Source organism: Pollachius pollachius, assembly GCF_949987615.1.
Source record: "Pollachius pollachius genome assembly, chromosome: 1".
NCBI classification, from domain to species: Eukaryota; Metazoa; Chordata; class Actinopteri; order Gadiformes; family Gadidae; genus Pollachius; species Pollachius pollachius.
This window is the reverse complement of record NC_136934.1, coordinates 25,186,184-25,211,651: the sequence shown is the minus strand read 5'-3', so window position 1 is coordinate 25,211,651 and position 25,468 is coordinate 25,186,184. Positions and strand designations below refer to the sequence as shown.

General features: G+C 42.2%; 1 protein-coding gene across 1 annotated transcript in view; it reads left to right on the top strand.

The window, feature by feature from the left end:
• The window catches only part of srrm4 (serine/arginine repetitive matrix 4), a gene marked incomplete at both ends in the record, with an annotated part of 40,847 nt that overhangs the window by 4,306 nt on the left and 11,073 nt on the right, over positions 1 to 25,468 (top strand). The window contains one exon of the mRNA XM_079734116.1: positions 24,008 to 24,160. Within this exon, the coding sequence (XP_079590242.1) occupies positions 24,008 to 24,160 (153 nt within the window). The remainder of the gene's footprint in view (positions 1 to 24,007; positions 24,161 to 25,468) is intronic.

Below are 25,468 nucleotides of genomic sequence, written 5' to 3'. Positions count from 1 at the left end.
GATTTCCCTGAAGCTAATCCATCATCTGTCACACAGCAAGTTTTGACAATCAACACACCAATCAGAACACATTGTTACATGAACAGACCAATCAGAACACATGGTTACATGAAACACACCAATCAGAACACATGGTTACCTGAAACACACCAATCATAACAAATTGTTTCAAGGAACAAAAAAAACAGATCACAGGGTTACATGAAATAAAATAGAATGTTTTGCAGGAATATCAGTTGAATTTAATCGTTTTTAAATCATAAACGTTAAGTCTCACTTGTCATTTGTATCTTTAGGTAGTTTAAGTAGTACTAAAATCTTGATAACAATTTTAAATGGCCACAAATAAAGCTAAGCAAACCTATGTATATATCAAATACAGTATCATATCATATACTAAATCATTATTGACTTCCAATTTGCAAGGTGAGCATATAAGCAGGAAAACAAATATGAATTCACCCTTGCATGATAATATATCTCCATATCACGAATGACTGGGATTTACAGAAAGTGATCATCAATTTGTTAAGTTAGATCAACACTCATCCACACAAGGAGATCCCTATTGAAATTATATGAATCTCACTCATAAAGTGGATACCACAATCTCTCTCTCACTCTCTCACTTTCTCAATATTTCACTCACTCACTCTCTGGAGCTAGGAAAGCAGATGATAAAACGAGCCTAAAAGGAAATATGAACACACATATGAGTAGGAAAAAAAACATATTAGGAAAGTTATTTGATGGCAAGATGAGAAGTCCACACCACATTTCACATCACCAACGGAAGGAAAATACAAGCGGGTCAAATTACATTTTGCCTGAGATAAACTCTTTGAAAATCCTATTTCTGATTACATTTCAAAGCCAGAAGGGCATAGGGAAAGGTCTTGCAGCCTTTAACGGAGAGATAACACAATTTTTTTACTGCCCATCATATTGAATTTCAGATAGCTGCACTCCATCAGTGATGCGTGATAAATCCAATACTAAATGAAGATCAAAATGATGGCCTCCTGTATTCTGTGAGCCACATGGTGAGTTCAAGAGGATCCTTAATGCTTGAAGTCACCAATCTCAACATGTGCCTTCCTAGTTCCTACCCAGCCAGCCACCCCCATACTGGGCTGCTCACAAACACACAGACACACACCTACACCTACAGACACACAAACACAAACACACTCACACACAGCCATACCTTCACAGGCCCACAAACACTGACACAGAAACAGGCACACATACATACACACACAAACACACACACACACACACACACACACACACACACACACACACACACACACACACACACACACACACACACACACACACACACACACCCCATTGCGTGGTGGTTCCTACTAAAGCATAGTGGGAGCAGCAGCTGTGCGGGAAGTTTAAAGGACGGGGGTAGTGGGAGATGTTTCATTCAGATCTTGTTGCTTGATCCCTCTTAAAGTGGAATCACAATTTTGACAATTTGAGTGAGTGAATCCAGAAACTGTATGTATCATGTTTATATGTAGGTTCCAGAACATATTTAACAATTATTCGCCGAATAGTGGGGAATAGCTATTCCCCACTATTCACGGAGCCTGAGCCTTAGTATATACTACACTTAAATGTAGTATATAAAAAAAATAAGAGAAAAAAAATAAATAAGATAACACTTTTTGCCGGGATTTATTTATTTTTATTAGCGGTTTTATTTGTTTTTATTAGTGTGATGAGGCGACCGTCACACGACATTTTGCGATGAAAACAATAGAGCTCGTAAGTACGCCCCTTCCGGTAGACCCCCATGGGACCTCTGAGATCGTAAAATATGAATGGGTTACAATGGAGAGAACGTAATTATTTCCTGGTCCCAGTCTTTATATGCCCTGGATTACACATATGTTGTTTGTGGATTTAAATTATATTTTTTCATGCACAGAAAACAACAAAAATTTGCGAGGAAGTTTGATAATGTTAGGATTTGTGTGAGGCCGCTTTGTGAACTACAGCCCCTCGCTGCTCTCGACGCGAATGATAAACGTCACCACCACTCTTGTACAGACACGGTCTTGTCCACGCCAGTCGCAGGGAGCTTGACGTCACATACGAGACATGTAGTCTTTCTCACTGTGTTTTCTCTACAGCCTTTAACTGAATAATTGCACAATAAACGGTCAAACTCTTGACACGAAAAATTATCATTTAAATCCACAAACAACATATGTGTAGTCAAGGGCATATAAAGACTGGGATCAGGGGATATAATAAGTTTCTTTCCATTGACTCCCATTCAAATTTTCCTCGCTCAGAGGTTCCATGAGGGGTCTACCGGAAGGGGCGTACTTACCAGCTCTATAACCTGAGTTTGAGATCTCAATCATGGGATATTGCTCAATATCCCGAGATAGCAAACCAACCAAATTGCGCCATATTAGGAGGTTCACGTGTAGCATATACTAATACTATATGTCATGTTTATATGTTGCATCCAGAACATATTATTATATGTCATGTTTATATGTTTTATACAGTTATAATTACCTTTTATGAACCACAAAGTTTCACAGTATCCATAACATAGATCCAAAAACAATCAACACCTGGGATCCAGCAAAAAAATGTGTGGGCCAGCAGATGTCCTTAATTATACCAATTTCATTAATTTGACAAGCATATATCTTTAACACAACAAATATATTTGTGAACACACACAAAATACACATTTTATAAGGTTTTGCTCTAGTAGAAAGTGAGTGTGACATTTCTGTTTTATCATCCCCTATACCCTGCATACCCTGCGGCGTCAGTTTACATAAACACTGATATTTCAAGACACTTTTGACATTTTAAACTATTAAAATTAATACAGGGAATTTTGATTATTTCTCAAAAGTTTGTATGTGTATAATTTAGACAACATGGATATTTGATCTCATATGTGTGTAAGCCATATAAAGAAGAGTTTAATCATCTATGCAACTGGAGGAACCTCGCTGTGGTACTGGACAATCAGCTATGCTGCACCGCGAACATCACAGCGGTGGCCCCATCCTGCTGAACGCAAGCAAAGGTTGCACAACGAAGTCACAACTTTTCTCTGTTTTGGCACTGCTGTGGAATGGGCTGCCGATGTCAGGACCGCCGAGCCGCTCATCAGCTTCCGCAAAAAATAAGACTCACCTGGACACTGCATATCTACACACAGGCTGCTCTGCTCCTGTTACACACTCTACACACAGGCTGCTATGCACACACAGGCTGCAGCCCAATTAACGGCCAAGTTGCGCAGGTTGGATCGAGACTGCCCTGGGATGAGGTGATCACGTATCGCTGGTCACAGATTATCATGAGTGACTGGCTAGCTCCACTCTCACCGCATCCTTTACTTGTTAGATTCTTTCATGTATATGTAAGTTTGTAGACATGATCAAACTAGATGTATGATCCTGGTCATGATATTGGTTCTCAACCACTATCATGACCATTGGCCGCCGTGCTGCAGTGATTTAGAAATGGAAATGGTAAGACTGTAAAACCGATTATTACTATTTTTATTGGTAATATTGTTCCTACAGTAGCTGTGTTTACTCGGTTTGATGATGATGATAGCGAATCCCCCGATCCCTGAAAAATGTTTTAATGGCATCGCAGTGGTGAAATTTATTCAGTCAAATGCAGACTTCTCAAAGTCAACTCCTCATCATGTTAAATTAAATACTTTCAAGGCTGACTGGCTCCAGTAGCCTCTCCTTCCTGTTTCATTTGGCCCCATCCCCGGCCCCTGGCCATCCTCATTTGAGGAAGGCGATCTGCCGCTCATACGCACGCTGGACACAATTTGCATAACACGTCTGCCCTGACAATTTCACAGTCTCACTCGGAGACGGCCAGGTTGAATTAATTGGACTTCATACTTCATATACACATATTTTACCTTTTTTTTTAACTCTGCTTAGGGGTTTTAATGACATGAAATGTCAAATAACAACAAAGATTAATCATTTTTGGTAGTTTCTTTCGACAGATTGCCAACCATTGCTCTCTCATTTTGATTCGATGTGGATTTGCATTTTTGACATGATTACTCATAGATATTCAGTCTTCTGATCCAATCAAAGTGGAGGTAAATGATGGAGGATGTTTGGCATTTCACAGTTCATATGACTGCTGGCATAAAACCCCAATGAAAACCTCCCAAGCCTATTCAACTAAACACAATTATTTTCCCCTATTAAAATATACATATTGCCAAGCATACATTTGCAACGTAGCTTAATTTGTAAATACATTATAGATCATTCATTATGGTCTTTCATATAACAAGTTGTCTGGTTATTACCAAAATGATAAACCTCTGTACAGATGAAACCCCAGCCCAGCTGTTTAAATGATTATCGCCCCATAGCCCTGACCTTTGTGGTGATGAAGTGTTTTGAGAGACTAATCAAAACCTCCATCACCTCCTCCTTACCTGTCACCCTGGAACCCTTACAATTTGCCTACCGCCCTAATAGATCTACAGATAACGCCATAGCCCACATTCTCCACACTACCCTCTCCCATTTAGACACCAGGAAAGGGGCCCACGTTAGACTGCTGTTTATTGATTATAACTCAGCATTTAATACGATAGCCCCCTCCAAGCTGTTCACTAAAATGAGAGATCTCGGCCTGCATTACTCCCTTTGCAGGTGGGTCCTTAATTTCCTGACCGATAGATCGCAGGTGGTTAGAGTGGGCAATCACATGTCACCCCCCTCACCCTCAACACCGGTGCCCCCCAGGGCTGCGTGCTGAGCCCTCTGCTGTATTCCCTTTACACCTACGACTGGGTTGCCACCTTAGACTCCAACATCATGGCCAAGTTCACTGATGACACAGCTATGGTGGGCCTGATCTCCAACAATGATGAGACTGCCTACCGCTCTGAGATCAATTATCTAGTGGACTGGTGTAAGGAGAATAACCTCAAGCTGAACGTCGACAAGAAAAAGGAGCTTATAGTGGACTTCAGCAGGAAACAGCAGAGGAGCTTCCAACCTCTCAGCATAAACAGAACCCTGGTGGAGAGGATTGGACAGCTTTAAATACCTCGGTGTTCACATCACACAGGAACTGTCATGGTCCTGTCACACCAACACCGTTGTGAAGAAAGCCTGTCAGCGTCTCTACTATCTCAGATGACTAAGAGGCTTTAAACTTCCACTCAGTGTGCTCAGGAACTTCTACAGCTGCACCATAAAGAGCATCCTGAGCGGGAGTATCACCACCTGGATGGGGAACGCCACCAAGCAGGATCAGTTGGCTCTAAGGAGGGTGGTCCACTCAGCTGAGAGAACCATCAGGGCCAGCCTCCCCAACCTGCAGGACATTCACATCAAACGATGCAGAAAAAGAGCCAAAAAGAGAACTAGTGATGTCAGCCACCCCAACAAGAGTCTGTTTACCCTGCTTCCTTCAGGGAGACACTACCGTCTGCTGATGGCCAACATAGAGAGGATGAGGAGGAGTTTCTTTCCCCAGACCATCAGACTGTTAAACCAGACTGACAATGTCACTTAGCCCACCACCCAGTGACCACCCAATCATTATTATAATCTTGCACTTTATATAGTTGAATTACAGCCCGACTGGTTCATAAGAATTTCACTACGCATTGACCTGTAGAATTGTGCATGTGACAAATAAATAAAACTAAACTAAACTAAACTAAACTAAACTAGAGCACCGAATGTGGTGCAGTAATTATATTGTATCAAATGTTAGCCTGTAGCAAGCTGTGCATTCCGTTGATCTATTGAGACTCATGGCTAACAGGAGAAACATCATCTCCAGTGACAGCCAAGAAGCAGATCCCACTATGAACCGATTAGTAACGATGGACTGACTAGGGCATGGAGACGAGGCTGGACAGGTTTGCCAACGCCAGCAGAGTGCAGCAGTACCGTCATGCTTCGTCAGACCACACAGCTAAGACCCGCTGAGGTGACTCGTGTAGTGGGCTTTAACCTGTCTCCCATGCTTTGGGGCCAAGAGTCAAAGTAAATCCTTATGGAATGAATCGTCATGAGGAGGTCTACTCCTGTTTTGTGGGACTAAAATCTGATATAAGGCACACAGGGAATATCCCAGGACCCTGTCACAGTGACTCATTAAAACCCATTAACACCTGCATCCTGCCCTGTGCATTGTCACCGGGAAGGGTGCAAAATAACAGTTCATTTTCCTCTAATCTATCCTTTTAACCCCGATCAAACTATCTCTGTCGTTGCTTGTACCCAATTGACTACTATATATCTGTGCAGTATGTCATGGCCACCATGCCTTGTTGTGATACTGGATAATGGGTGTATTATTATAGTATTATTATATTATTATAAAATATTATTAACATCTGATATGAGACTTTTGAACCACAGAGTTTCACATTTTACGTAGATCCATAAATAATCAAATTGGCCATCAAACAGTCAGTGTAGACTGTAGCCAAAATTCTCAATATTAGGTGTATTCTCAGCTAACATGGAGATTATCTCTAGCTAATAGTGGCTATTGCTTGGAAGCATGTAACAGAGTATTAATAATTAAATATGTCTTGCCCAGATACAGAGGATCCTGGGAGTTCATTCAAGGGCCATAAAAAAACCAACATGAAATGCTTTTCCATATGAGCTAATTCAAGAGACTTTTTGGGCTTTGAGTTTTGAACCTGCTATCACGCTCCTGGTGATTCGTTTACCAAACATGAAAGCCTGACAGTTGCTTAATTAAACTGTTATTTTGAGGGCGTTCATTTCAAACTGGGGCACAGCAGTTTCCTTGGAAGGTTTGGAATTGCTTTTCTCCCAGCGCTCCCTGCATTACTGTAGAAGAAGCGCTGAGGAAATATAGCCGCAATGAAAACCACGGATCTACAACAGGGAGCTCAGTATTAATGGTTTGTCTTTGATGGTCTGTGAGGCGGGTGCTCAGGGATCTCTGTAGCCTGATCTAAATGAGTTCTCTGTAAGGCTGCAAAATTATTGAAGTTTTTTTGTGGAAACCTTTTGGTTGATCGACAGAAAACATCTTACCACAGAACAGAGTCTGTTGCTGACCGTCTCCCCTGTGTTGGACACAGGGTTTCTTGTTGCCTTCACATGGATGGCAAGGCAACCAGTGTACAACTGAAAAGGTTTGACTTGAGAGTGCTGGTTTGCGTAAATAAATGAGTGCTGACGGGTGGCATAATCTCTCTTTAGATTGCCAAAGGCCATTGCTAATGCACTGAGACAGCAACAAGAGCGCCAAAGAGTCACACAAAGTCAATGTTTCATCTGTTTATGAGTCCTTGATTATTACTCTTTGGCTAAGGCAGCAGCTTTTAAAAAGCAGGATTATTTTGAGTTGCTACATGAATGAACATGAACATGTTTGATGAAAAGAGAATGTTTCAAACATAATAATGCCTGTATAAGGAAACCATCCACACGTATACATTGAGAATAATTTTGACTCATTGCCTTGGCAAAGCTTTTTTCCTTGTTTTAATCTTACTATTTCCATAGCCGCCATCCTAACTAATATCACATATGTGAAATGTAATATATTGTGGGCCATGCTTTATTTATTTATTCTTACGAATAAAGTCATCACTAAAATGACTTCAGTCTAACCCTATGCACATAAGGTAATTTTTTTTTGGCATTGAGTGAACACTAGCTCTTTTTCTCTCTCTCCCTCTCAGCTTCTCCCCCTCTCAACCTCGCTCCCTCTCACCCTCTCTCCCTTTCACCTTCTCTCGCTCTCACCCTCTCTCCCCCTCTCAGTCTCAATCTCTCTCTCTCTCTCTCTCTCTCTCTCTCTCTCTCTCTCTCTCCCTCTCACCTTCTCACCCTCTCTCTTTCTCTCTCTCTCTCTCTCTCTCTCTCTCTCTCTCTCTCTCCCCCTTTCAGTCTCAATCTCTCTCTTTCCCTCTCTCTCTCACTCTCCCCCTCTCAGTCTCCCCCTCTCTCTCTCCCTCCATCTCTTTTCCATACGGTCATGTCCTAAGCTACCAGAGCTCCTGGAGCGACTGGGCGGAGAGGCAGAGGATTAGTGGCTAATAAAGTGTGGATGGGAAGGTATTAATTTCTCAGGCGGTGCTATCCTCTCTCATTTGGCTAATGCACAGCGTCTGAATGCCAGGCTGATTGTGATGGAGCTTCCCCAGGCATAAAGCTTTTATAGAAGTTGTTTAATGGCCGAAGAGTGTTAACGATGTCTCCATCTTGTGAAGAACTACTTCGCAACACGGAGGAAAGAAAACAATGCCTGGCTAAGCTATCTTCAATGCTTCGCCTCCGCTGTTGAAATTGTTATCCAAGGACTGTCTAATGCAGAGACTTTGTGCTACTCGTTTTCCTTATATAACTAAATATATGTATATGTAACGCATCCATTACACATAATTTTATGGATGCGTTATCTATATATATATATATATATATATATATATATATATATATATATATATATATATATATATATATATATATATATATATATATATATACAGTCTATATATTGATATTTATACCGGCTCCTCCTAGCTGAGTGTTGAGGTGTTGCTGGTCAAGACACCTCACCCTGACTGCTCAGCTGGCTGTTGCTTGCATGGTAGCAAACGTATTCACACCACCGTGGGTCTGTCAATGTGTGTATGAATGGGTGAATTTTAGTGTAAAGCACTTTTTAGTGACCACTGGTTAGAAAGGCATTATATAATTGCGTGAGTGTGCCTGACTGCATTTATGTGTGTCCATGACTGCATTCATGGGTGTCCCTGAACACACAACAATTAATGGAAAATATGAAATTCACATAATTCTTATGAATTCTTTCAAAGCTGACCTCTGATCAGATCGATAATTCAAGTCCAAAAAAGAATCATGCAATATAATAATGTAAAAATCATGTATCATGCATATTTCATGTACAGTGGGGCAAAAAAGTATTTAGTCAGCCACCAATTGTGCAAGTTCTCCCACTTAAAAAGATGAGAGAGGCCTGTAATTTTCATCATAGGTATACCTCAGCTATGAGAGACAAAATGAAAAAAAAAATCTAGAAAATCACATTGTCTGATTTTTAAAGAATTTATTTGCAAATTATGGTGGAAAATAAGTATTTGGTCAATAACAAAAGGTCATCTCAATACTTTGTTACATGCCCTTTGTTGGCAATGACAGAGGTCAAACGTTTTCTGTAAGTCTTTACAAGGTTTTCACACACTGCTGCTGGTATTTTGGCCCATTCCTCCATGCAGATCTTCTCTAGAGCAGTGATGTTTTTGGGCCTTCGCTGGGCAACACGGACTTTCAACTCCCTCCAAAGATTTTCTATGGGGTTGAGATCTGGAGACTGGCTAGGCCACTCCAAGACCTTGAAATGCTTCTTACGAAGCCATTCCTTCGTTGCCCGGGCGGTGTGTTTGGGGTCATTGTCATGCTGAAAGACCCAGCCACGTTTCATCTTCAATGCCCTTGCTGATGAAAGGAGGTTTTCACTCAAAATCTCACGATACATGGCCCCATTCATTCTTTCTGTCACACGGATCAGACGTCCTGGTCCCTTGGCAGAAAAACAGGCCCAAAGCATGATGTTTCCACCCCCATGCTTCACTGTAGGTATGGTGTTCTTTGGATGCAACTCAGCATTCTTTCTCCTCCAAACACGACGAGTTGAGTTTTTACCAAAAGGTTATATTTTGGTTTCATCTGACCATATGACATTCTCCCAATCCTGTTCTGGATCATCCAAATGCTCTCTAGCAAACTTCAAACGGGCCCGGACATGCACTGGCTTTAGCAGGGGGACACGTCTGGCACTGCAGGATTTGAGTCCCTGGCGGCGTAGTGTGTTAGTGATGGTAGCCTTTGTTACTTTGCTCCCAGCTCTCTGGGGGTCATTCACTAGGTCCCCACGTGTGGTTCTGGGATTTTTGTTCACCGTTCTTGTGATCATTTTGACCCCACAGGGTGAGATCTTGCGTGGAGCCCCAGATCGAGGGAGATAATCAGTGGTATGTATTCCATTTCCTAATAATTGCTCCCACAGTTGATTTCTTCACACCAAGCTGCTTACCTATTGCAGATTCAGACTTCCCAGCCTGGTGCAGGTCTACAATTGTGTTTCTGGTGTCCTTTGACAGCTCTTTGGTCTTGACCATAGTGGAGTTTGGAGTGTGACTGATTGAGGTTGTGGACAGGTGTCTTTTATACTGATAAGGAGTTCAAACAGGTGCCATTAATACAGGTAAACAGCCTCTTCAAGAAGAAGAAGTTACAGGTCTGTGACAGCCAGAAATCTTGCTGGTTTGTGGGTGACCAAATACTTATTTTCCACCATAATTTGCAAATAAATTCTTTAAAATTCAGACAATATGATTTTCTAGATTTTTTTTTTCATTTTGTCTCTCATAGCTGAGGTTTACCTATGATGAAAATTACAGGCCTCTCTCATCTTTTTAAGTGGGAGAACTTGCACAATTGGTGGCTGACTTTTTTGCCTCACTGTATACCAACATTTACTAAATATAATAGACTTCCTATTCATGAATTCATGAAATAGACCGAGATGTTTGACATTTGAAGGTTTTTGTTGTACTACCAATGAAAGAAGAGAAAGAGGTAAAAGTCTGTGGCTTGAGTTCCCATTGCCATTTGCAGCTTCGCTATACTGGATGTGAATATATTCAATGTCACTTTGACTGGGAGAGGAATTAGTGTGTAATGGGGTTTAAACCACCTCTAAGAAGAGGGTTGAATAATGGGCCGTTGCTAGTCCCGTTAGCAACAAATTTAATTTCAATTAAAAGTAATTAAATGCTTCCCATTTCATCAGCTTTCAAAACCCAATTACTTGAAACATAAACACAGGCTTTTGACTTCCATCAAGTCATTGCCGTGTGGGTCATATTTAATGTACCATCTGATACTTTGCTGCATCAAATCTCCATTTGGATCATATAAAGTTGGAATGTGTTCATGAAAAAAGGATTTAGGGACCTGGGAATCTATGGAGCCTGTTTGTCGCTGTCTTTTGTTTACTATCTTCCTCTGAAAGGACGGGGGGGACGTAGCTAAGTAAATCCCCCGGGGCCTTGACTGCTGCGGAGCTCCAACCATTAAAGATAATGGGATAATCCAGCTGCCCTTGAGCCAGCCTCTGTTCAGCCAGACACAACTCGGCATCGGGTCACCAGCTACTGGAACGAGCTGCCTTTCCATAAAGGTGTAATGGACTGGCCATTACAGCCCACTAAATAACCAGGAGGGTGGGGGCAGGAGGCTGTGATGAGGCAATGGATTATGTGTCTTCAGGTGTGTGAGTGTGTGTGTGTGTGTGTGTGTGTGTGTGTGTGTGTGTGTGTGTGTGTGTGTGTGTGTGTGTGTGTGTGTGTGTGTGTGTGTGAGGGGGCGGGTTACCTCAAGACAACATGGACCAGGTCCCCTCCAGACGACATGGACCAGGTCCCCTCCAGACCAGGTCCCCTCCAGACCAGGTCCCCTCCCGACCATATGGACCAGGTCCCTTCTAGACCACATGGACCAGGTCACCTCCCGACCATATGGACCAGGTCCTTTCTAGACCACATGGACCAGGTCCCCTCTAGACCACATGGACCAGGTCCTTTCTGGACCACATGGACAAGGTCCCCTCCAGACCACATGGACCAGGTCACCTCCCGACCATATGGACCAGGTCCCCTCTAGACCACATGGACCAGGTCCCCTCTAGACCACATGGACCAGGTCCCCTCTAGACCACGTGGACCAGGTCCCCTACAGACCACATGGACCAGGTCCCCTCTAGACCACATGGACCAGGTCCCCTACAGACCACATGGACCAGGTCCCCTCTAGACCACATGGACCAGGTCCCCTCTAGACCACATGGACCAGGTCCCCTCTAGACCACATGAACCAGGTCCCCTTCTAGACCACATGGACCAGGTCCCCTACAGACCACATGAACCAGGTCCCCTCTAGACCACATGGACCAGGTCCCCTCTAGACCACATGAACCAGGTTCCCTGGATACAGAACAATACTGCAAAGGCAGCTCTGTGAAGTCCTGTAGGGGCAGATGTCTCTGAGTGTATTTTACAGTGACATCTTCCCTTGTCTGAGGAAACCCTTCTGTTCTGCTGGGTTTGCTTGGTACAGACAAACCTTTACCTTTAAAAAGCCCTAATTTCGCTTATTAGTCTAATTTCTGTGGTAACATTTTAAAGGAGACATAAGTAAGACATAGTGTTTTCCCAACAAGTAAACATAGTATTTGAGTTCCAGAAAACGTGTTTTCGAAGCTGTTTGCTGGAAATAGCTTTAAGGAAAAAGAATCTCGCCTACCACTATTCCCCTCTGTTTCAGTCCCTTCAGAATGCGCTGTTTCTGGTGTCTGTAGCTTTAATGCAAATGAGCTGCTGCCTATTGACCAATGAGCTGTCAGACTGAACCACAGCATGGAGGAGAAGTGATTGTTGCTGTTTGCGGACTCCTGGAGCTCTATATCTATATAATATACTATAATATAATATAATATAATATAATATAATATAATATAATATAATATAATATAATATAATATAATATAATGTAATGTAATATAATATAATATAATATAATATAATAATAATGTTATATAATATATGGGTATTTATACAATATTATATCTAATATCATGGCCAAAAGCTATGTGCGCCGCGGATGATATTATTAATCATAAAGACTGCGTCTGACGTCTCTGGTAAAAGGAAAGACTCGTAGTGGGGGTTATCTCGGCCATGGTTGAGAAGAATTGGGGGAAAGGAACTTTGGCCTCGACTCTCCGAAGTCCATGAACCGCGACATGGAGGAGAAAGGGACTGTACTCGGGAGCTGAGCTGCCGGACTGCCGCCCAGCTCCCTGCACCGGAGCTTCCAGCTTCGGCGGCAGTTCAGCTCCCGGAGTACACTGCCGGACTGCCGGCGCTGGTGGCGGTAGTCCGGCGGAGGGAGCTCGGCGGCAGTCCGGCAGCTCAGCTCCGGTAATACAATCCCTTTCTCCTACATGTCTCCTCCTCCGGACTGCCGCAGGGATTGTACTCCCGAAGCTGAGCTGCCGGGCTGCCGCCGAGCTCCCCCCGCCGGAGCTGCTCGTCCACTGCTCCTAGGAGGAGGGGGCGTCGAAACTGACTCGCTCATTTGGTAACTGTAGGCGGGGTACTTTCAGAAATGCATATCTCACTCAAAAAATCATGTACAGACTTTTTTCAAAGTTTGTATGCGTGTGGGAGCACCAGAGACCCAAAACAACACCCCAAATCCCAGGAAAAGTGTTGTTTACATAATATGTCCCCTTTAAGCTACTGAATGTAGACCATTATGGCACTGTACATTTGCAGAGAGATGTTAGGGATGTCAAACTATTACATTTCTAGTCTCAGATCAGTTGGCAACAACACATACACCACTACTCATGATTTACTCTGTCATTTTTATTTGGTTATTTTTAGTAGTATCAGTAAAACAAAATAAGACAGAGAGAATTGTGAAGGGTATACAGAAACTAGAAGGTTTCCATTGCTACCATCCTCCTCCTTTATCGAGACCGGTCCCTAGTGCAGTGAAGGAAAAGTAGAAAGGTAAAAAGCTATTATTTGATGTGGAGCCACACCTCCTATCATTAGGAAGGAGGCACACTGTAGAGACTGAGAGAAAGTAAAAAAATGAGAGCAAAAGATAAACATTGGGAGGTCTTTTACCCGCCCTCCACCCAAACTGGGTGGAGGACGTGACTTTGGCACGGGCGGCTGCAGGCGGTTAATATATCGATTAGAGCACGGGAAGAGCAGCATTCTGGGCTGCAGCCGTGACACACTGGGCACGGTTAGGAGGATGGAGAGAGGAGAGGGAAGAGATAGGGGAGGGAGAGAGAGGATGGAGAGAGAGTGGAGGGAGGACAGGGAAGAGATAGGGGAAGGGGCAGAGAGAGAGAGAGAGGAGAGGGAGTGGAGGGAGAGAGAGAGGAGGGAAAGATAGTGGAGGTAGAGAGAGAGTGAGGGTGAGAGGGAAGAGAGAGGGGAGGCGGCAGAGAGTGGTGGTTGAAGAGCCGATCACCCCTGGTCTCTGCCTCCTGGCTCCGTACTCTGCCACTGATCTTTGGTCACAGGATCAGAATCCCCCTCCTTCCCTCCCGGAGTCATCACACAGAGCAGGGAACACAAACAATATGGAGAGGTTTTGTCGAGAGCTCACCCGTTCACACTGGGCACGAGCCACTCACCTGAGTCCTGCTCAGGGACTACAGATGCAAACAAGCTATCTGGCAAACTCTGAGCGCATAGTCACTGCTGGATAGAGTAATAAATTAAACTCAGTCAAACTAGATCCATAGGAATCACACAGGATATAGAATTCACCTTGTTGAAAACAAATTGTATAATATGATGGTCGTTGGTTGGTTGAATTATGAATTCATTTATAGAACTATATTTTTACTATTTGCAGAACACAGCTGAGTGAAGGGCGATTGCATATCCCAAGGACATATCAGAGATTTGGTCTTAAGACAGTTGAGTTCAGAAGGATCAGTTGGGGAAACTGTCCATAATACCATAATACACAGTCCTCATTATATTTCAGTCCTGCTTCTATGTGCTTTTCCAGGTTCCCAAGCAGCCTTTATAGAAGGGTGAATCCATCCCAAGTAAAGCAAAAGTATTTTGGTTTTTGGTGCATCATCGATGTCATTAATTCACAGGGTAAAAGATCCGCTAAATTGTGTCACAGTAAAAGGGAATATTTTAAGAGATATTTTGCAGCTCAAATGCTGTCACCAGAGGAAAATAAATAAACAGAGACACAGTAACAAAACCAATTGGGCAGCCTTCCCAGCCCTCTTAAATTGCCAGATAATTACCATTTTCAGCATTTAACAACATTTTTCCTTTCTTCTTTTGGTATATCGTCTATGGGTCAGATGAGTTGTCGTTTCATTGCCATGGCCAGGCAAACCTCAGATGATCTGGCAACAATTATTGTGATGCCTCTGACGGCTCATTACGGACACGTCTCCCCAGGAGGGGTCTGGGGGACGCTCCCCTACCTCCATGTTCGTGTGTCTGGACAGGTGGGTGTGCTGTGTGCACTCTACACTGTTGATTTGGAGAATTATTCCCAAAGTGAACATAAAAACAAACTGTACGGGGATTATTGGTGGCAGTAACAGGAAGAGAGGTAGTAATGAGGCTCACAAAAAGTGAGATAGTTGCTTGACGCACTATCAGAGCACATTTTAAATTAGCTCCATCACTGCGGAAAAACATTACTAAAGGATTTCTTTACAGATGCTGGTAAATACTATTTGCCTAATTGGCTGAATAAGTCTGAGCTGATTGGCCATTGTATTCTCCATCTGCACGCAGTGTTTAATTGGTGACAGCATTTTTATGACTTTGAACATGGCAAACACAAATCAGTGTTTTAATTAAAGATTGTCTTATAATAGCAATTTTCAAACATAATTTCAAAATGGACACAAACTGTAGGCCATTATTCATTGTGCATCAACTACTGGAAGTACTTATAACCCCTCTGCTGCTTAAAAAGTTTATTATTTAGTAAATTGGAATAAGAACTGAAAACTTTATTTCAAGTCAATTGATTTGCAATAGATGTGTGATATACCTACACCTACACCTTCAACACACTTTTCCACTGCTGGTTGTCTCACTCTACTAATGCGGATTCACCGTTAAATCTCTTAACGTTAAATATATCCTCATATGTCTGTTAGTAGCCCTTAGAGTTAGCATCCGCTGGAGGCGCGGTAACACCTCCACGCCTACATACTGTTCGCTGGTGCTCAAGTGGCACTCGTTTCAGTTGACGTTGCCTCGTGTTTGCTAATTGGTCGCCGGGTGCGTGGTGATTACTGCTCACACTGGAGGCTACTCCACACACACATTAGCAGCATCTGCAGCAGACTCTTCGCTTGTCTGCTCCTCCGCCGTGCAACAAGGAGAGCAGGAAACACACTAATTAAACCCCACTGTGCTTCCTGCAGTTCCAACTCCCTGCGCCTTTCCCTCACCCCCGACAAAGAACCTAATAATCATGGCTAACTTGATTTGGAAGAGAGTCACGTTAATTGACACACTTTAGGAGGAGCAGGAGGTCGTTGTGAGGAGGAAGGACAGAAACCACAGCCGCGCGTTCATGTGAACGTCGTGTTCAGTTGAGACGTCTATTTTTGGGTTTTTTTTGGATTCTCTGGTTGTCTTGTCGAATTTTGTGTGACATTGAAGACGATAATGTCAAAGATGATGCGTTTGTATTCAAACAAACTCCTCAACAGCCAGGGTTCCACATGGTGGCTGTTGTTGTGTGCCAAGAAGGCCACTGTGATGACGGCCCAGAAGGAAATCCGTTCTGTGCTTTCCAACCGGGAGCGGGGGGCTGAATTGAGGTTGATTATTCCACTTGCTGTGGCTGTACCCCCGTTGTGATAAGTCCAGTGGCCTGGCTGCTGAAACAACAGCAGCCTGAGAGAAGAATTAACAGTGGAGTCGTTGCTATGGTGAAGAAGTACCTTCTATTAGCATGTGGTGGCTTTTTGCTCTGGGTCTTGACGGTGAGGAGTGCTGTCTGTAGGACTACGATAAACACATCTGATTGGTGTTCAACCAAACTTCAGTTCGATCTGTAAAAACTATTTGCTGGGTGTACGCTCATTTAACTAAAGTAAACCTAGTCCCATGGAAATAGTTTGGTAGTTGGTAGTAGGTATATTTCTAACCTACAAAGGCTAACGGCCTTCTACTGAGTTGTTCATTTCGAGATAAATAGTTTGTGAACATTGTGCTGCCATTGCGGTCCCCTGTGACATTTATTTATATTAAGGTACTTTACCTCCAAATTATAAAAATGTGAATGCAATCCAAGGCCATCAACTGATGGGCCGAACTGTGTCTTTTTCCCAAACCAGATCAGTTTCACAACTGTTTTATATCCATTCTGAAGGATAGTTTTTGATTTATTTCGGATTTCATATCTACAGAATATATTAAACTATAATTGACTGGCTGCAGTTGTGTTGAGATTAAGGATGTAAGTGTAATTCGGATAATTGGTCCTACCACATAACTCGTATCTGAATATATAAATTATTTGATTGTACGGCACATTTATCCTAGCACATTTCAAAAGGCATACTCCGTTGGAAACTCTCCATGAGTGATAAGTGATCATGTGATGAGGTCCTAAGTCCTCAGAAACACCTTGTTATGATGGTTATCCTGGTCAGTGTGTTGTTCCCTGGCTGTATTAATCTTTTTCTCCTCCAGCGTGTCTTTAACACGTAGCCGTGTTACCCATAGTTAAAGCTCTAAAAGCCTAGGTGACCCTTTTAAACCTTTTAAAGTCCTAATAATCTCTTATTCGGTCACAGTAAATGTAAAACGAATCATTTTATCCATGTTTTTTATTCTGAAAGTGACTCATACAATTCTGAATCATCTGATTATATGTATATATATATATATATATATATATATATCAACTTCATATAATTTGATAATGTGAGAGTCCCTGCAGTGGAGCCATAATCCTTCCTGCTGTGGAGGGTTATAATTCACCAGCGAATCTTTATTGCTATATGAATGTACCAATTACTTTGAGCCGAGTCATTGACCGTGACCCCTGGATGACCCTGGATGACCTTCAGGCTGTCAGGTAATTGGCCTCTTCACTGGACCAGAAATACATCAGCCTTCCAAGGTATCCAATCAAGTATGGTGTGACCTTTTGGCTGAGTGTACCCTGCAGGCACGGCTCTCAGGTAAACACTTTCCAGGGGTGAATCGCAGACAATCTGCTAATTTACTGTGTTTGCCGGGGATTGCGGCGGGAGTGGGAGACGGCGTTTAATTTGATTGATGTGTGGCTACGAGCAATGGATTTGGTTGTAATTACTCTCTGTGCTCAGTGTGATAAGGGAATTAATCAAACCATTATGTTGCTCCCATTCTATCACTGGGACACAATAATTGAATAAACCAAACCGACTTGTCCTCAAAGTGACTGTGGCTCACTGGGCGTGGGCTGACTCACCTTCGTGAGGCTAGCAGAGGGCCGCGGTCGATGGGAGAGAACTCACCGTTCTCCTCAAAATGTGTCACATGTTTAATACACATGTTCAAAACAACCTCTCATCATGGCCAGTCATATTGTAATGTGACGAAAATATCAATATAGTTTATTTTTTACATAAATATGCGATTTTAAAAATGCCGAAAAAATTATTTCAAAATGAAATGCTAATGTTATACTTGCAAATAATACTAGCTTTAGCCATGAGTATAAAATATACTTTACAGCATACAACTTAAAGAAACAGGACATTGTGTTTTATTATACAGTCAAATGGATTGTCAAAGTTGCAGGGGGTAATGTTGGATATTTGTATATTGGACCAACAATACCCTGTGATTGGCTGTGACTAGCCATACAATTTCTCTCCACTTCTACCCTCCTGCCTTTCCATAATGCAATGCATGGGCGGTCCAGGTCCATCATAGCTGCCCAAATGAATTTGAATTCTGCAGTAGGAATGTCACAGTAGTTAAATATATATCTATTGATGCACTTAGACACATTTAAAATGGCTTTTCTGTAAAAGATAAGTGGAATTCCTCTCATAAAACAGTTATTAATGTGAGTCTGGGAGTGAAATAGGGTACGGCATAGACAGTGAAGCAAAGTATGGTGCTCATTTTAATTGATTTTGGAGCCAGGACCACAACAATAAACATATGTTTTTTTTAAAAAAACATGAATTTTTCATTCAATTATATCCAAATTTCATTAAAAGATTGTTCAGCAGCTACAAGAATGAATACAATTAAACCATGACGTTCTTCTGTAGGTGTTGATGAAGGTGTTCATAGAGTTCAGACTAGTTTGACCACTGTGCCGTGGAGCAGCTTACAGCTTGGACTGGTAATTACGGCACTAGATCATGTTTCTGTGGCGAGGAGCCCGACTACCATTATTTCTAACATAATGATTATCAATTGTTACTGGTAGCTGTGACATAGATAATGAAACTTGTTTGCCTTTCTGAACAGCTAGGGGTGCTGGGGAACTATAAGATTACTATGGAGTGATGAGGCATAGAGGGTCTCTCTCTCTCATTGTCTGTCTCTCTCTGTCACACTCTCTCTGTCTCTCATTTACTCTCTACTTTCACCCTCTCTTGCGCATGTTTTAGATCTCTCTATCACACATACTCACATGCTCAAATGCAGACAGAAACAGACACAGATACACACATTAATCTCCATCTAAGCATTTTTCTTAGTACTTTATGTAGTGTGTAATTGCCTGTAATACAGATGTATTTGGATTCCTACATACGGTTGAAAGTGGCAGAAAATATTACCAGTCCATTTGTTTGGTGATTTTCTTGTACAGTATTGATAAAGAAAAAATAAAATACCATTTACATGTTCTAAACTGAACCTTTGAAATGGACGGATAGTGTCTTGTTTTTAGGTTTGATCTCAGATTTGGTCGGAGCTATCGATCTCTCTGCAGATCCCTTGTACCCCTGCTGAGCTGTTATTTGCTTCATTAGGTGTGGATGCTTACAGAATTCAATGGGATGTGTTCCAAACTGCTCATGAACCATGGCACCCTAATTCTACCAAATAAATAGTTGGAGAAATCCCCAGTTCAGACTATATGCTGGGAGTGTTCTCAGTGTAGATTTTCTTCGGCGGGACTGAATCATCAGGAGTATGTATTTGTATATATGAATTTGTATGCATTGTGGTAACCCACTCCTCGATGTCTCGGGGTTTAAGGTACGTATCACGCTTCAGAGTCGGGGTTAAGCCACACTCGGCATTTATTACAATGGTTTCTCACAACAGGGAACACATGCACTATACATAGGGTCTCCGTGAGCCTCTATTCGGATGTGGTCTCGAGCGCTTCCCTCGTGCCACTCGCTCCTGTTCTTCCTTGTCGTCAGCTCTTGTGGTCCTTTTAAGATGGCCTCCTGGCCTCCTCCTCCCTCCGGCCAGGTGTCCCCTATCTCGCTGATTGGGGGTAGAGAAGTGATGCTCTCTGTAGCCGGTTAGTGGGTGGCGACGGTATACGCCGTCCATGACTATACCTCAGACCCACCCGGGCCGAGGTTTGAGGAGCGGGATGCCACAGTATGTTTATTATCATGTAGTACTTTCCTTGAGTTTATAGGTACCTGGTGCATCAGGCTAGTAACTCATCTTAATATCTAATGTGGCTATTCTGTACTTTTCTATTCATTTTTGTACATCATGAATGATTGTAAAAGCATATTCATACAGAAGCGGACCAGAGCTCTTATTATTTTGGAACGGTGTGTTCAGCATAGTGTCTACCATCAGTATACAGGCTGTGTCTACAGTACAGGATACCTGCTAACGGGCCGATGTTTGTGCATCAGTGATTCCACTTGGGGAATACATCCTGATCCAAGCAGCATCTGGTTTCAGAATCACCCCTTTCTGCTTGTGGAGGTCTTTGAAGCAGACAACCATCCAGAGATAAGCCGAGACACTTGCTTGCTAGGGAGTTCGCGTTGATACCGAATGTACACAATGAACATAATATACATATTAATAATTTAGGGAATGTATAATATCATATAACCAAGGATATTTGTATCATTGCAAAAAGTCTAACCAACCTACATGTACAGGAAAGTACATGTAGGAAAGAAGGTATATATTCGTTAAGGTTCACACATGAACAAATCTGGGAGTGGGAAGGTGTAGCGTTGGTGTAGACGAGCTTTGATGATGAATTATTGTACAATCCTCAGTTTATTTAGCATCCATTCTTCACACAGAAAGCACAGGTTTTTCCATCCAGCTTGGTCATTTGTTGAAGGGAAAGCAGTCTGTCCTGTGGGCCTCATGGATCAGCTGCTGCTAAGAGTTGGAACCCTTTTTAAGGAAACAAATATTTGGTAGGTTTTTGCCAAACCATCTGTCAGATTAGCCAACAGTTTTTTGGCAGATATTGCGGCAGTTCATCTCAATCCTACCTGCTAAATGAGGTGTGGACAGTGAAGTGTTGGCCCAGATTAGGACTGTGGGCCCTTCTGTGGCTCCAGTGGTCCGTAGTGACGTGATGAAAAGTATTAGAGCACATTAAAACCCTGGAACCATGTTCTGGCACATGTTGATCTGTTGGTGACAGTATAGTGTGGCTTAATCAGGGCCCTGGAGGACAACTGTACCACACATGGGCACACGCACGCACACAGGCATGCACTCTATAGCCCAATATCAAACCATGCTGTGTTGAAAATCCTGCAATCTAAAAGTCCTGCCGTCCTGCTTGTGGTGTGTGTCGTTTACCATCTATTGCTGTTATCCTGGTGATGAGGAACACCATGGCTGTAGAACAGTGCTGCTCACAGCCATCTCTGGCACAAGCCAGTGATGAAGTACTTGGCCATATGGAAAAATATACTATTGCAAAAATCAGGGGGAATTATACACAATAACGCTAGATATGTATGATATAATGATATACGTATAATATACGCTAGATATAATGTAAATGTAAATGTAAATGTAGATATGCGTATGGATTTCAAAATACCATTCTAAACAGTCTAATAGACATCAGAAGAATAAGTCCCGCCTACGAGGCTCACGGTTCCCTCGGTCAAATGTCTATGGGAAATGACGTGGCGCTTTTGAATGATCGTACATAACAAACTCTGTAGGTGGCAAGTAAGTACGATCATTCAAAAGCGCCACGTTATTTCCCATTGACATTTGACCGAGGGAACCGGGAGCCTCGGAGGTGGGACTTATTCTTCAGAGGTCTATTAAGGGTCATTGCAATGAAGTAAATGGTCATTTTTTGAATGAGAACTTTCCTTTAAGGTTAAGTAGGTAGCAGACAAATAGTTTGATTTTTCTTTCTACAAGTTCATGCGAACATCATGAAATTAGTATTGTTTTCTTTCTGGTTCATACTCGACTGTGTGCGATAAAATATCCTTCAAGGCAAAAGTAATCAAACATGACTGTTACTTTGAGAACCAGCGATTCTTACATAATTGAACTGAACTCCAGGACTCTTTGTGGAGTCAACCTTCCTGGCCAGGGACTCCATCGTACCTGTCTTATGGTAAACAAATTCAGTCAAGGTTTACAGGATTACTGCCCCCATAATTATTCATCATCAAGTTCTTCCCTTTAATCTGCTCAGTGTTTGCGTGAGGGAGGAGATGTTGTTTTTTTTTTGCCAATGCAGTGCTTTGAATTGAGTCTTTAAGTTCTTTCCAACCTACGACTAGAAGCCAAACAGCTATGGATTACGATTGGTAAAGGATTGCTCATGCTTCGGAAATTCTACATTGAGTCAAAGATGGTTAGGCCCTGTGTTTCTGTGTGTGTTTGTGTTCGGAAGAATTCTGACTAATGATGAATAATGACAAAGAAATCAAACCTAATTGTCACCAATTGAGTCAACTTCAAACAGGTACACTGAAGCAATTCTCATTTGTTATTTTGTTAGATCTCAGTGAAATGACAGAAGTGTGGATAGAAAACTTTTGTCCTCACACCAAAGAGGGAGACAAAACAAACGGGATATTGATAAAAAATATTTGTTGCTCAAATTCTATGCTGATGTCGGGGGCTGTATGTTACCCTGTGAAAGGTAATGAATTGCAAATCACATTGTCATCTGTAAAGTCTCAGACAGCCAATTAGTGGATCCAACAGGCAGACATAAATTTGCATTTGCAATAACATGGGTCTAACATCAGCAAATCAAGGGAATATTCCAAGGCCATGTTCCTGTAGATCTGTCTCAATCAACTCCTCCTGTTATCTCTCTTTGATTCACGTTTCCATCATTTGCGGGCGCACTTGAGATAGCGGCGGGGGGATTAGGAGAAAGGGCTGGGGGAAACTTTTCCTAGTAGTTCTGTTTTATTGTACCTTAGGGTCTTTGGGGTCTTATATGTAAAAATAATATATTTGCCAAATAAAGGTGGAGTAATATATAACATTTTTCAGGGGCTTGTTGGGTCCCCTGCTCCCCCTTGACTGGCTGCTGGTGGGAGGCTTGGTGGAGCTCTGGTCTTAATCCCTGTGTTTATATTCTGCTTGCAATCACAAGAGGAGACACTGCTATTTAATCTCCCACGACTAAATAATCATAACTCTAGGTTCCTTAACTAAGTCGTCCATTTTGCAGCCCCCATTTCAAAGGGTTGGGAGGTATTTGCATCACGCCGTTCTCGTGTGCAGTTTTAAATGCATATACTAGTAAAAGTTAAATTGACCTTAGCCACAGCCTTCTTACACACAACAAATGAATCGGTCTGCAAATTGCCTTGAAAGCTGAGAAAATGCACCTTTATACGTTGCTATTCAGAATAGAATTCAGAATAGAATCATTGATTTCATCTTCTTTAGATTCCTGATTCATGGCAGACAGGGCAGAATAAAGGGGAGTCAAGGGAAACTCATATTTTTCTCAAATGCCAGCGCAGCTGCAGCCTATAAATACCAGCTCATTTGAATATTGAAGGGCTGACCTCAAGTTTTATGGAGGGCTGCGGAGTTACAGAGGGAATAAATACACAAACACTTCCACTCGGTAGGCTGTGTACAGTTACAGTTTGCAGGCCAGGTGAGTAGATAGAAGACTCAATAGGAACACTCTCTGCATTGTATAATGCAGGGCAAAGATGACCAAGCTATTAACATATTTTGACTTCCATAACCCAATTATACAAATGGGATGCAAAAAACGTATTTACAGAAAAATTGTTATAATGTCCAATCTCTGTGTTCAAACAAATCTCTTTTTTGATGTAATCACACAAGAAATTACTGAATTCTTCATGGAAACATGAAACTTAAATGGAAAATAAAAATAACAAAGAGAGTAAACCTGGTGTCCCGTTGTCTCCACAGCTCAGAGAAGACTGAAGGCCAGCCACCGCTGCAGACCGATGGAGGGCAAGCGTACGCCTCAGACCAAAGGGACCAGACGGTGGAGGTGGGGGAGAGGGACGGCTGCCTGCGACATAAGGGCCACAAGCACAGGAGCCACCGGAGAGTCAGGAGGTACTGGCCAGCACAAGCCTTCACAAGCCTTTACAAACGTTCACAAGCGTTCACAAGCGTTCACGAGCTATACGAGCTTCACCACTCCAGACGCTCCTGACTCGACCTCACCACTACTCTCCAGCAGATGACGGAAAAAAAACATGTGAATATACAGTATTTAGACATATATTTTATTATATATATATATATCAAATAAAAAAAATATAGAAAGATAGTCAACATATGTTCACCCTTGCCACAAGATGCAGAAAATACAGAACAAATATATTTGAATACAAACACATAAAGATAGTTGAGATTACCCGATGCTCTAGATTAATGTAATGCAATAATGTAATGTACATTAATATAAAACAGTAAGCCCTCTCCAAAGGAGGACATACATGTTAACTAATACATATATAAATTCATGAATAAAAAGATTGTCGAGTTTTCCCGGTGCTCTATACTAGAATAAGACTATGTTAATATATAATCATACATAAATATAAAAATAGTCAAGATTAGTTCTCCCTCTAATAAATAAATATATAAGTACATAAAGTGATTACCTGACACTATCTAACAGATAAGGAAGAAAACACGCTAACAAATCAACAAACCCACAAACCCACAAGCTCACGCCAACCGCCTCCCAGTACTTATGTCCCTGATTCAACAAACGGGTTGAAGCCAGGCTCAACCGGCCTGGCACAGTAAGCAAACACCAGGGCTGGGAGAATGCACCAAGACAGGATTCCCATTAAAGGGTTCAGCTTCCCCACCGGTCCTCATGAGCACCTCCACGCCTCACTATGTTCGTTAACATACACCAAGAATTGAAGATAAAAAGATAGAATCATTTATTTATATTCTTGTATATCTATTCATTTGGGAGCCCTATTGGAGTGCTATCCACGATCAATATAATGTCCTCATGCCCCATCAGCCTAACGAGGAATCGACCCTTCTCTCATTCTCCCTGTTATTACCAGGATCCAATGACAATACAAACAAAACAAAAAGTGCTGCTACTGGCAAAAAAAGAGAACAAAATTATGCATTGGCTGGTATCTCTTCCCCACAATAACTGTGTTACTAGTGTGACTGTGCTCTATACCGTGGGAGGGACCGGGGGGGCTGTGCCTTTAATAAGCTGTAATGTGTTTGGTTGCTAATGCGACCCTAACTGCCAAATGTGGAAGCCAAACTCATCCGTTTTGACGACAACATCTTCCTAACCCAAGCATAGAGCCAGACTGAGCTAATAATCAGCTGGTGCTGTCGGTCAAGATCAGTGAGATCCACACTGTGACTGGAACTGTT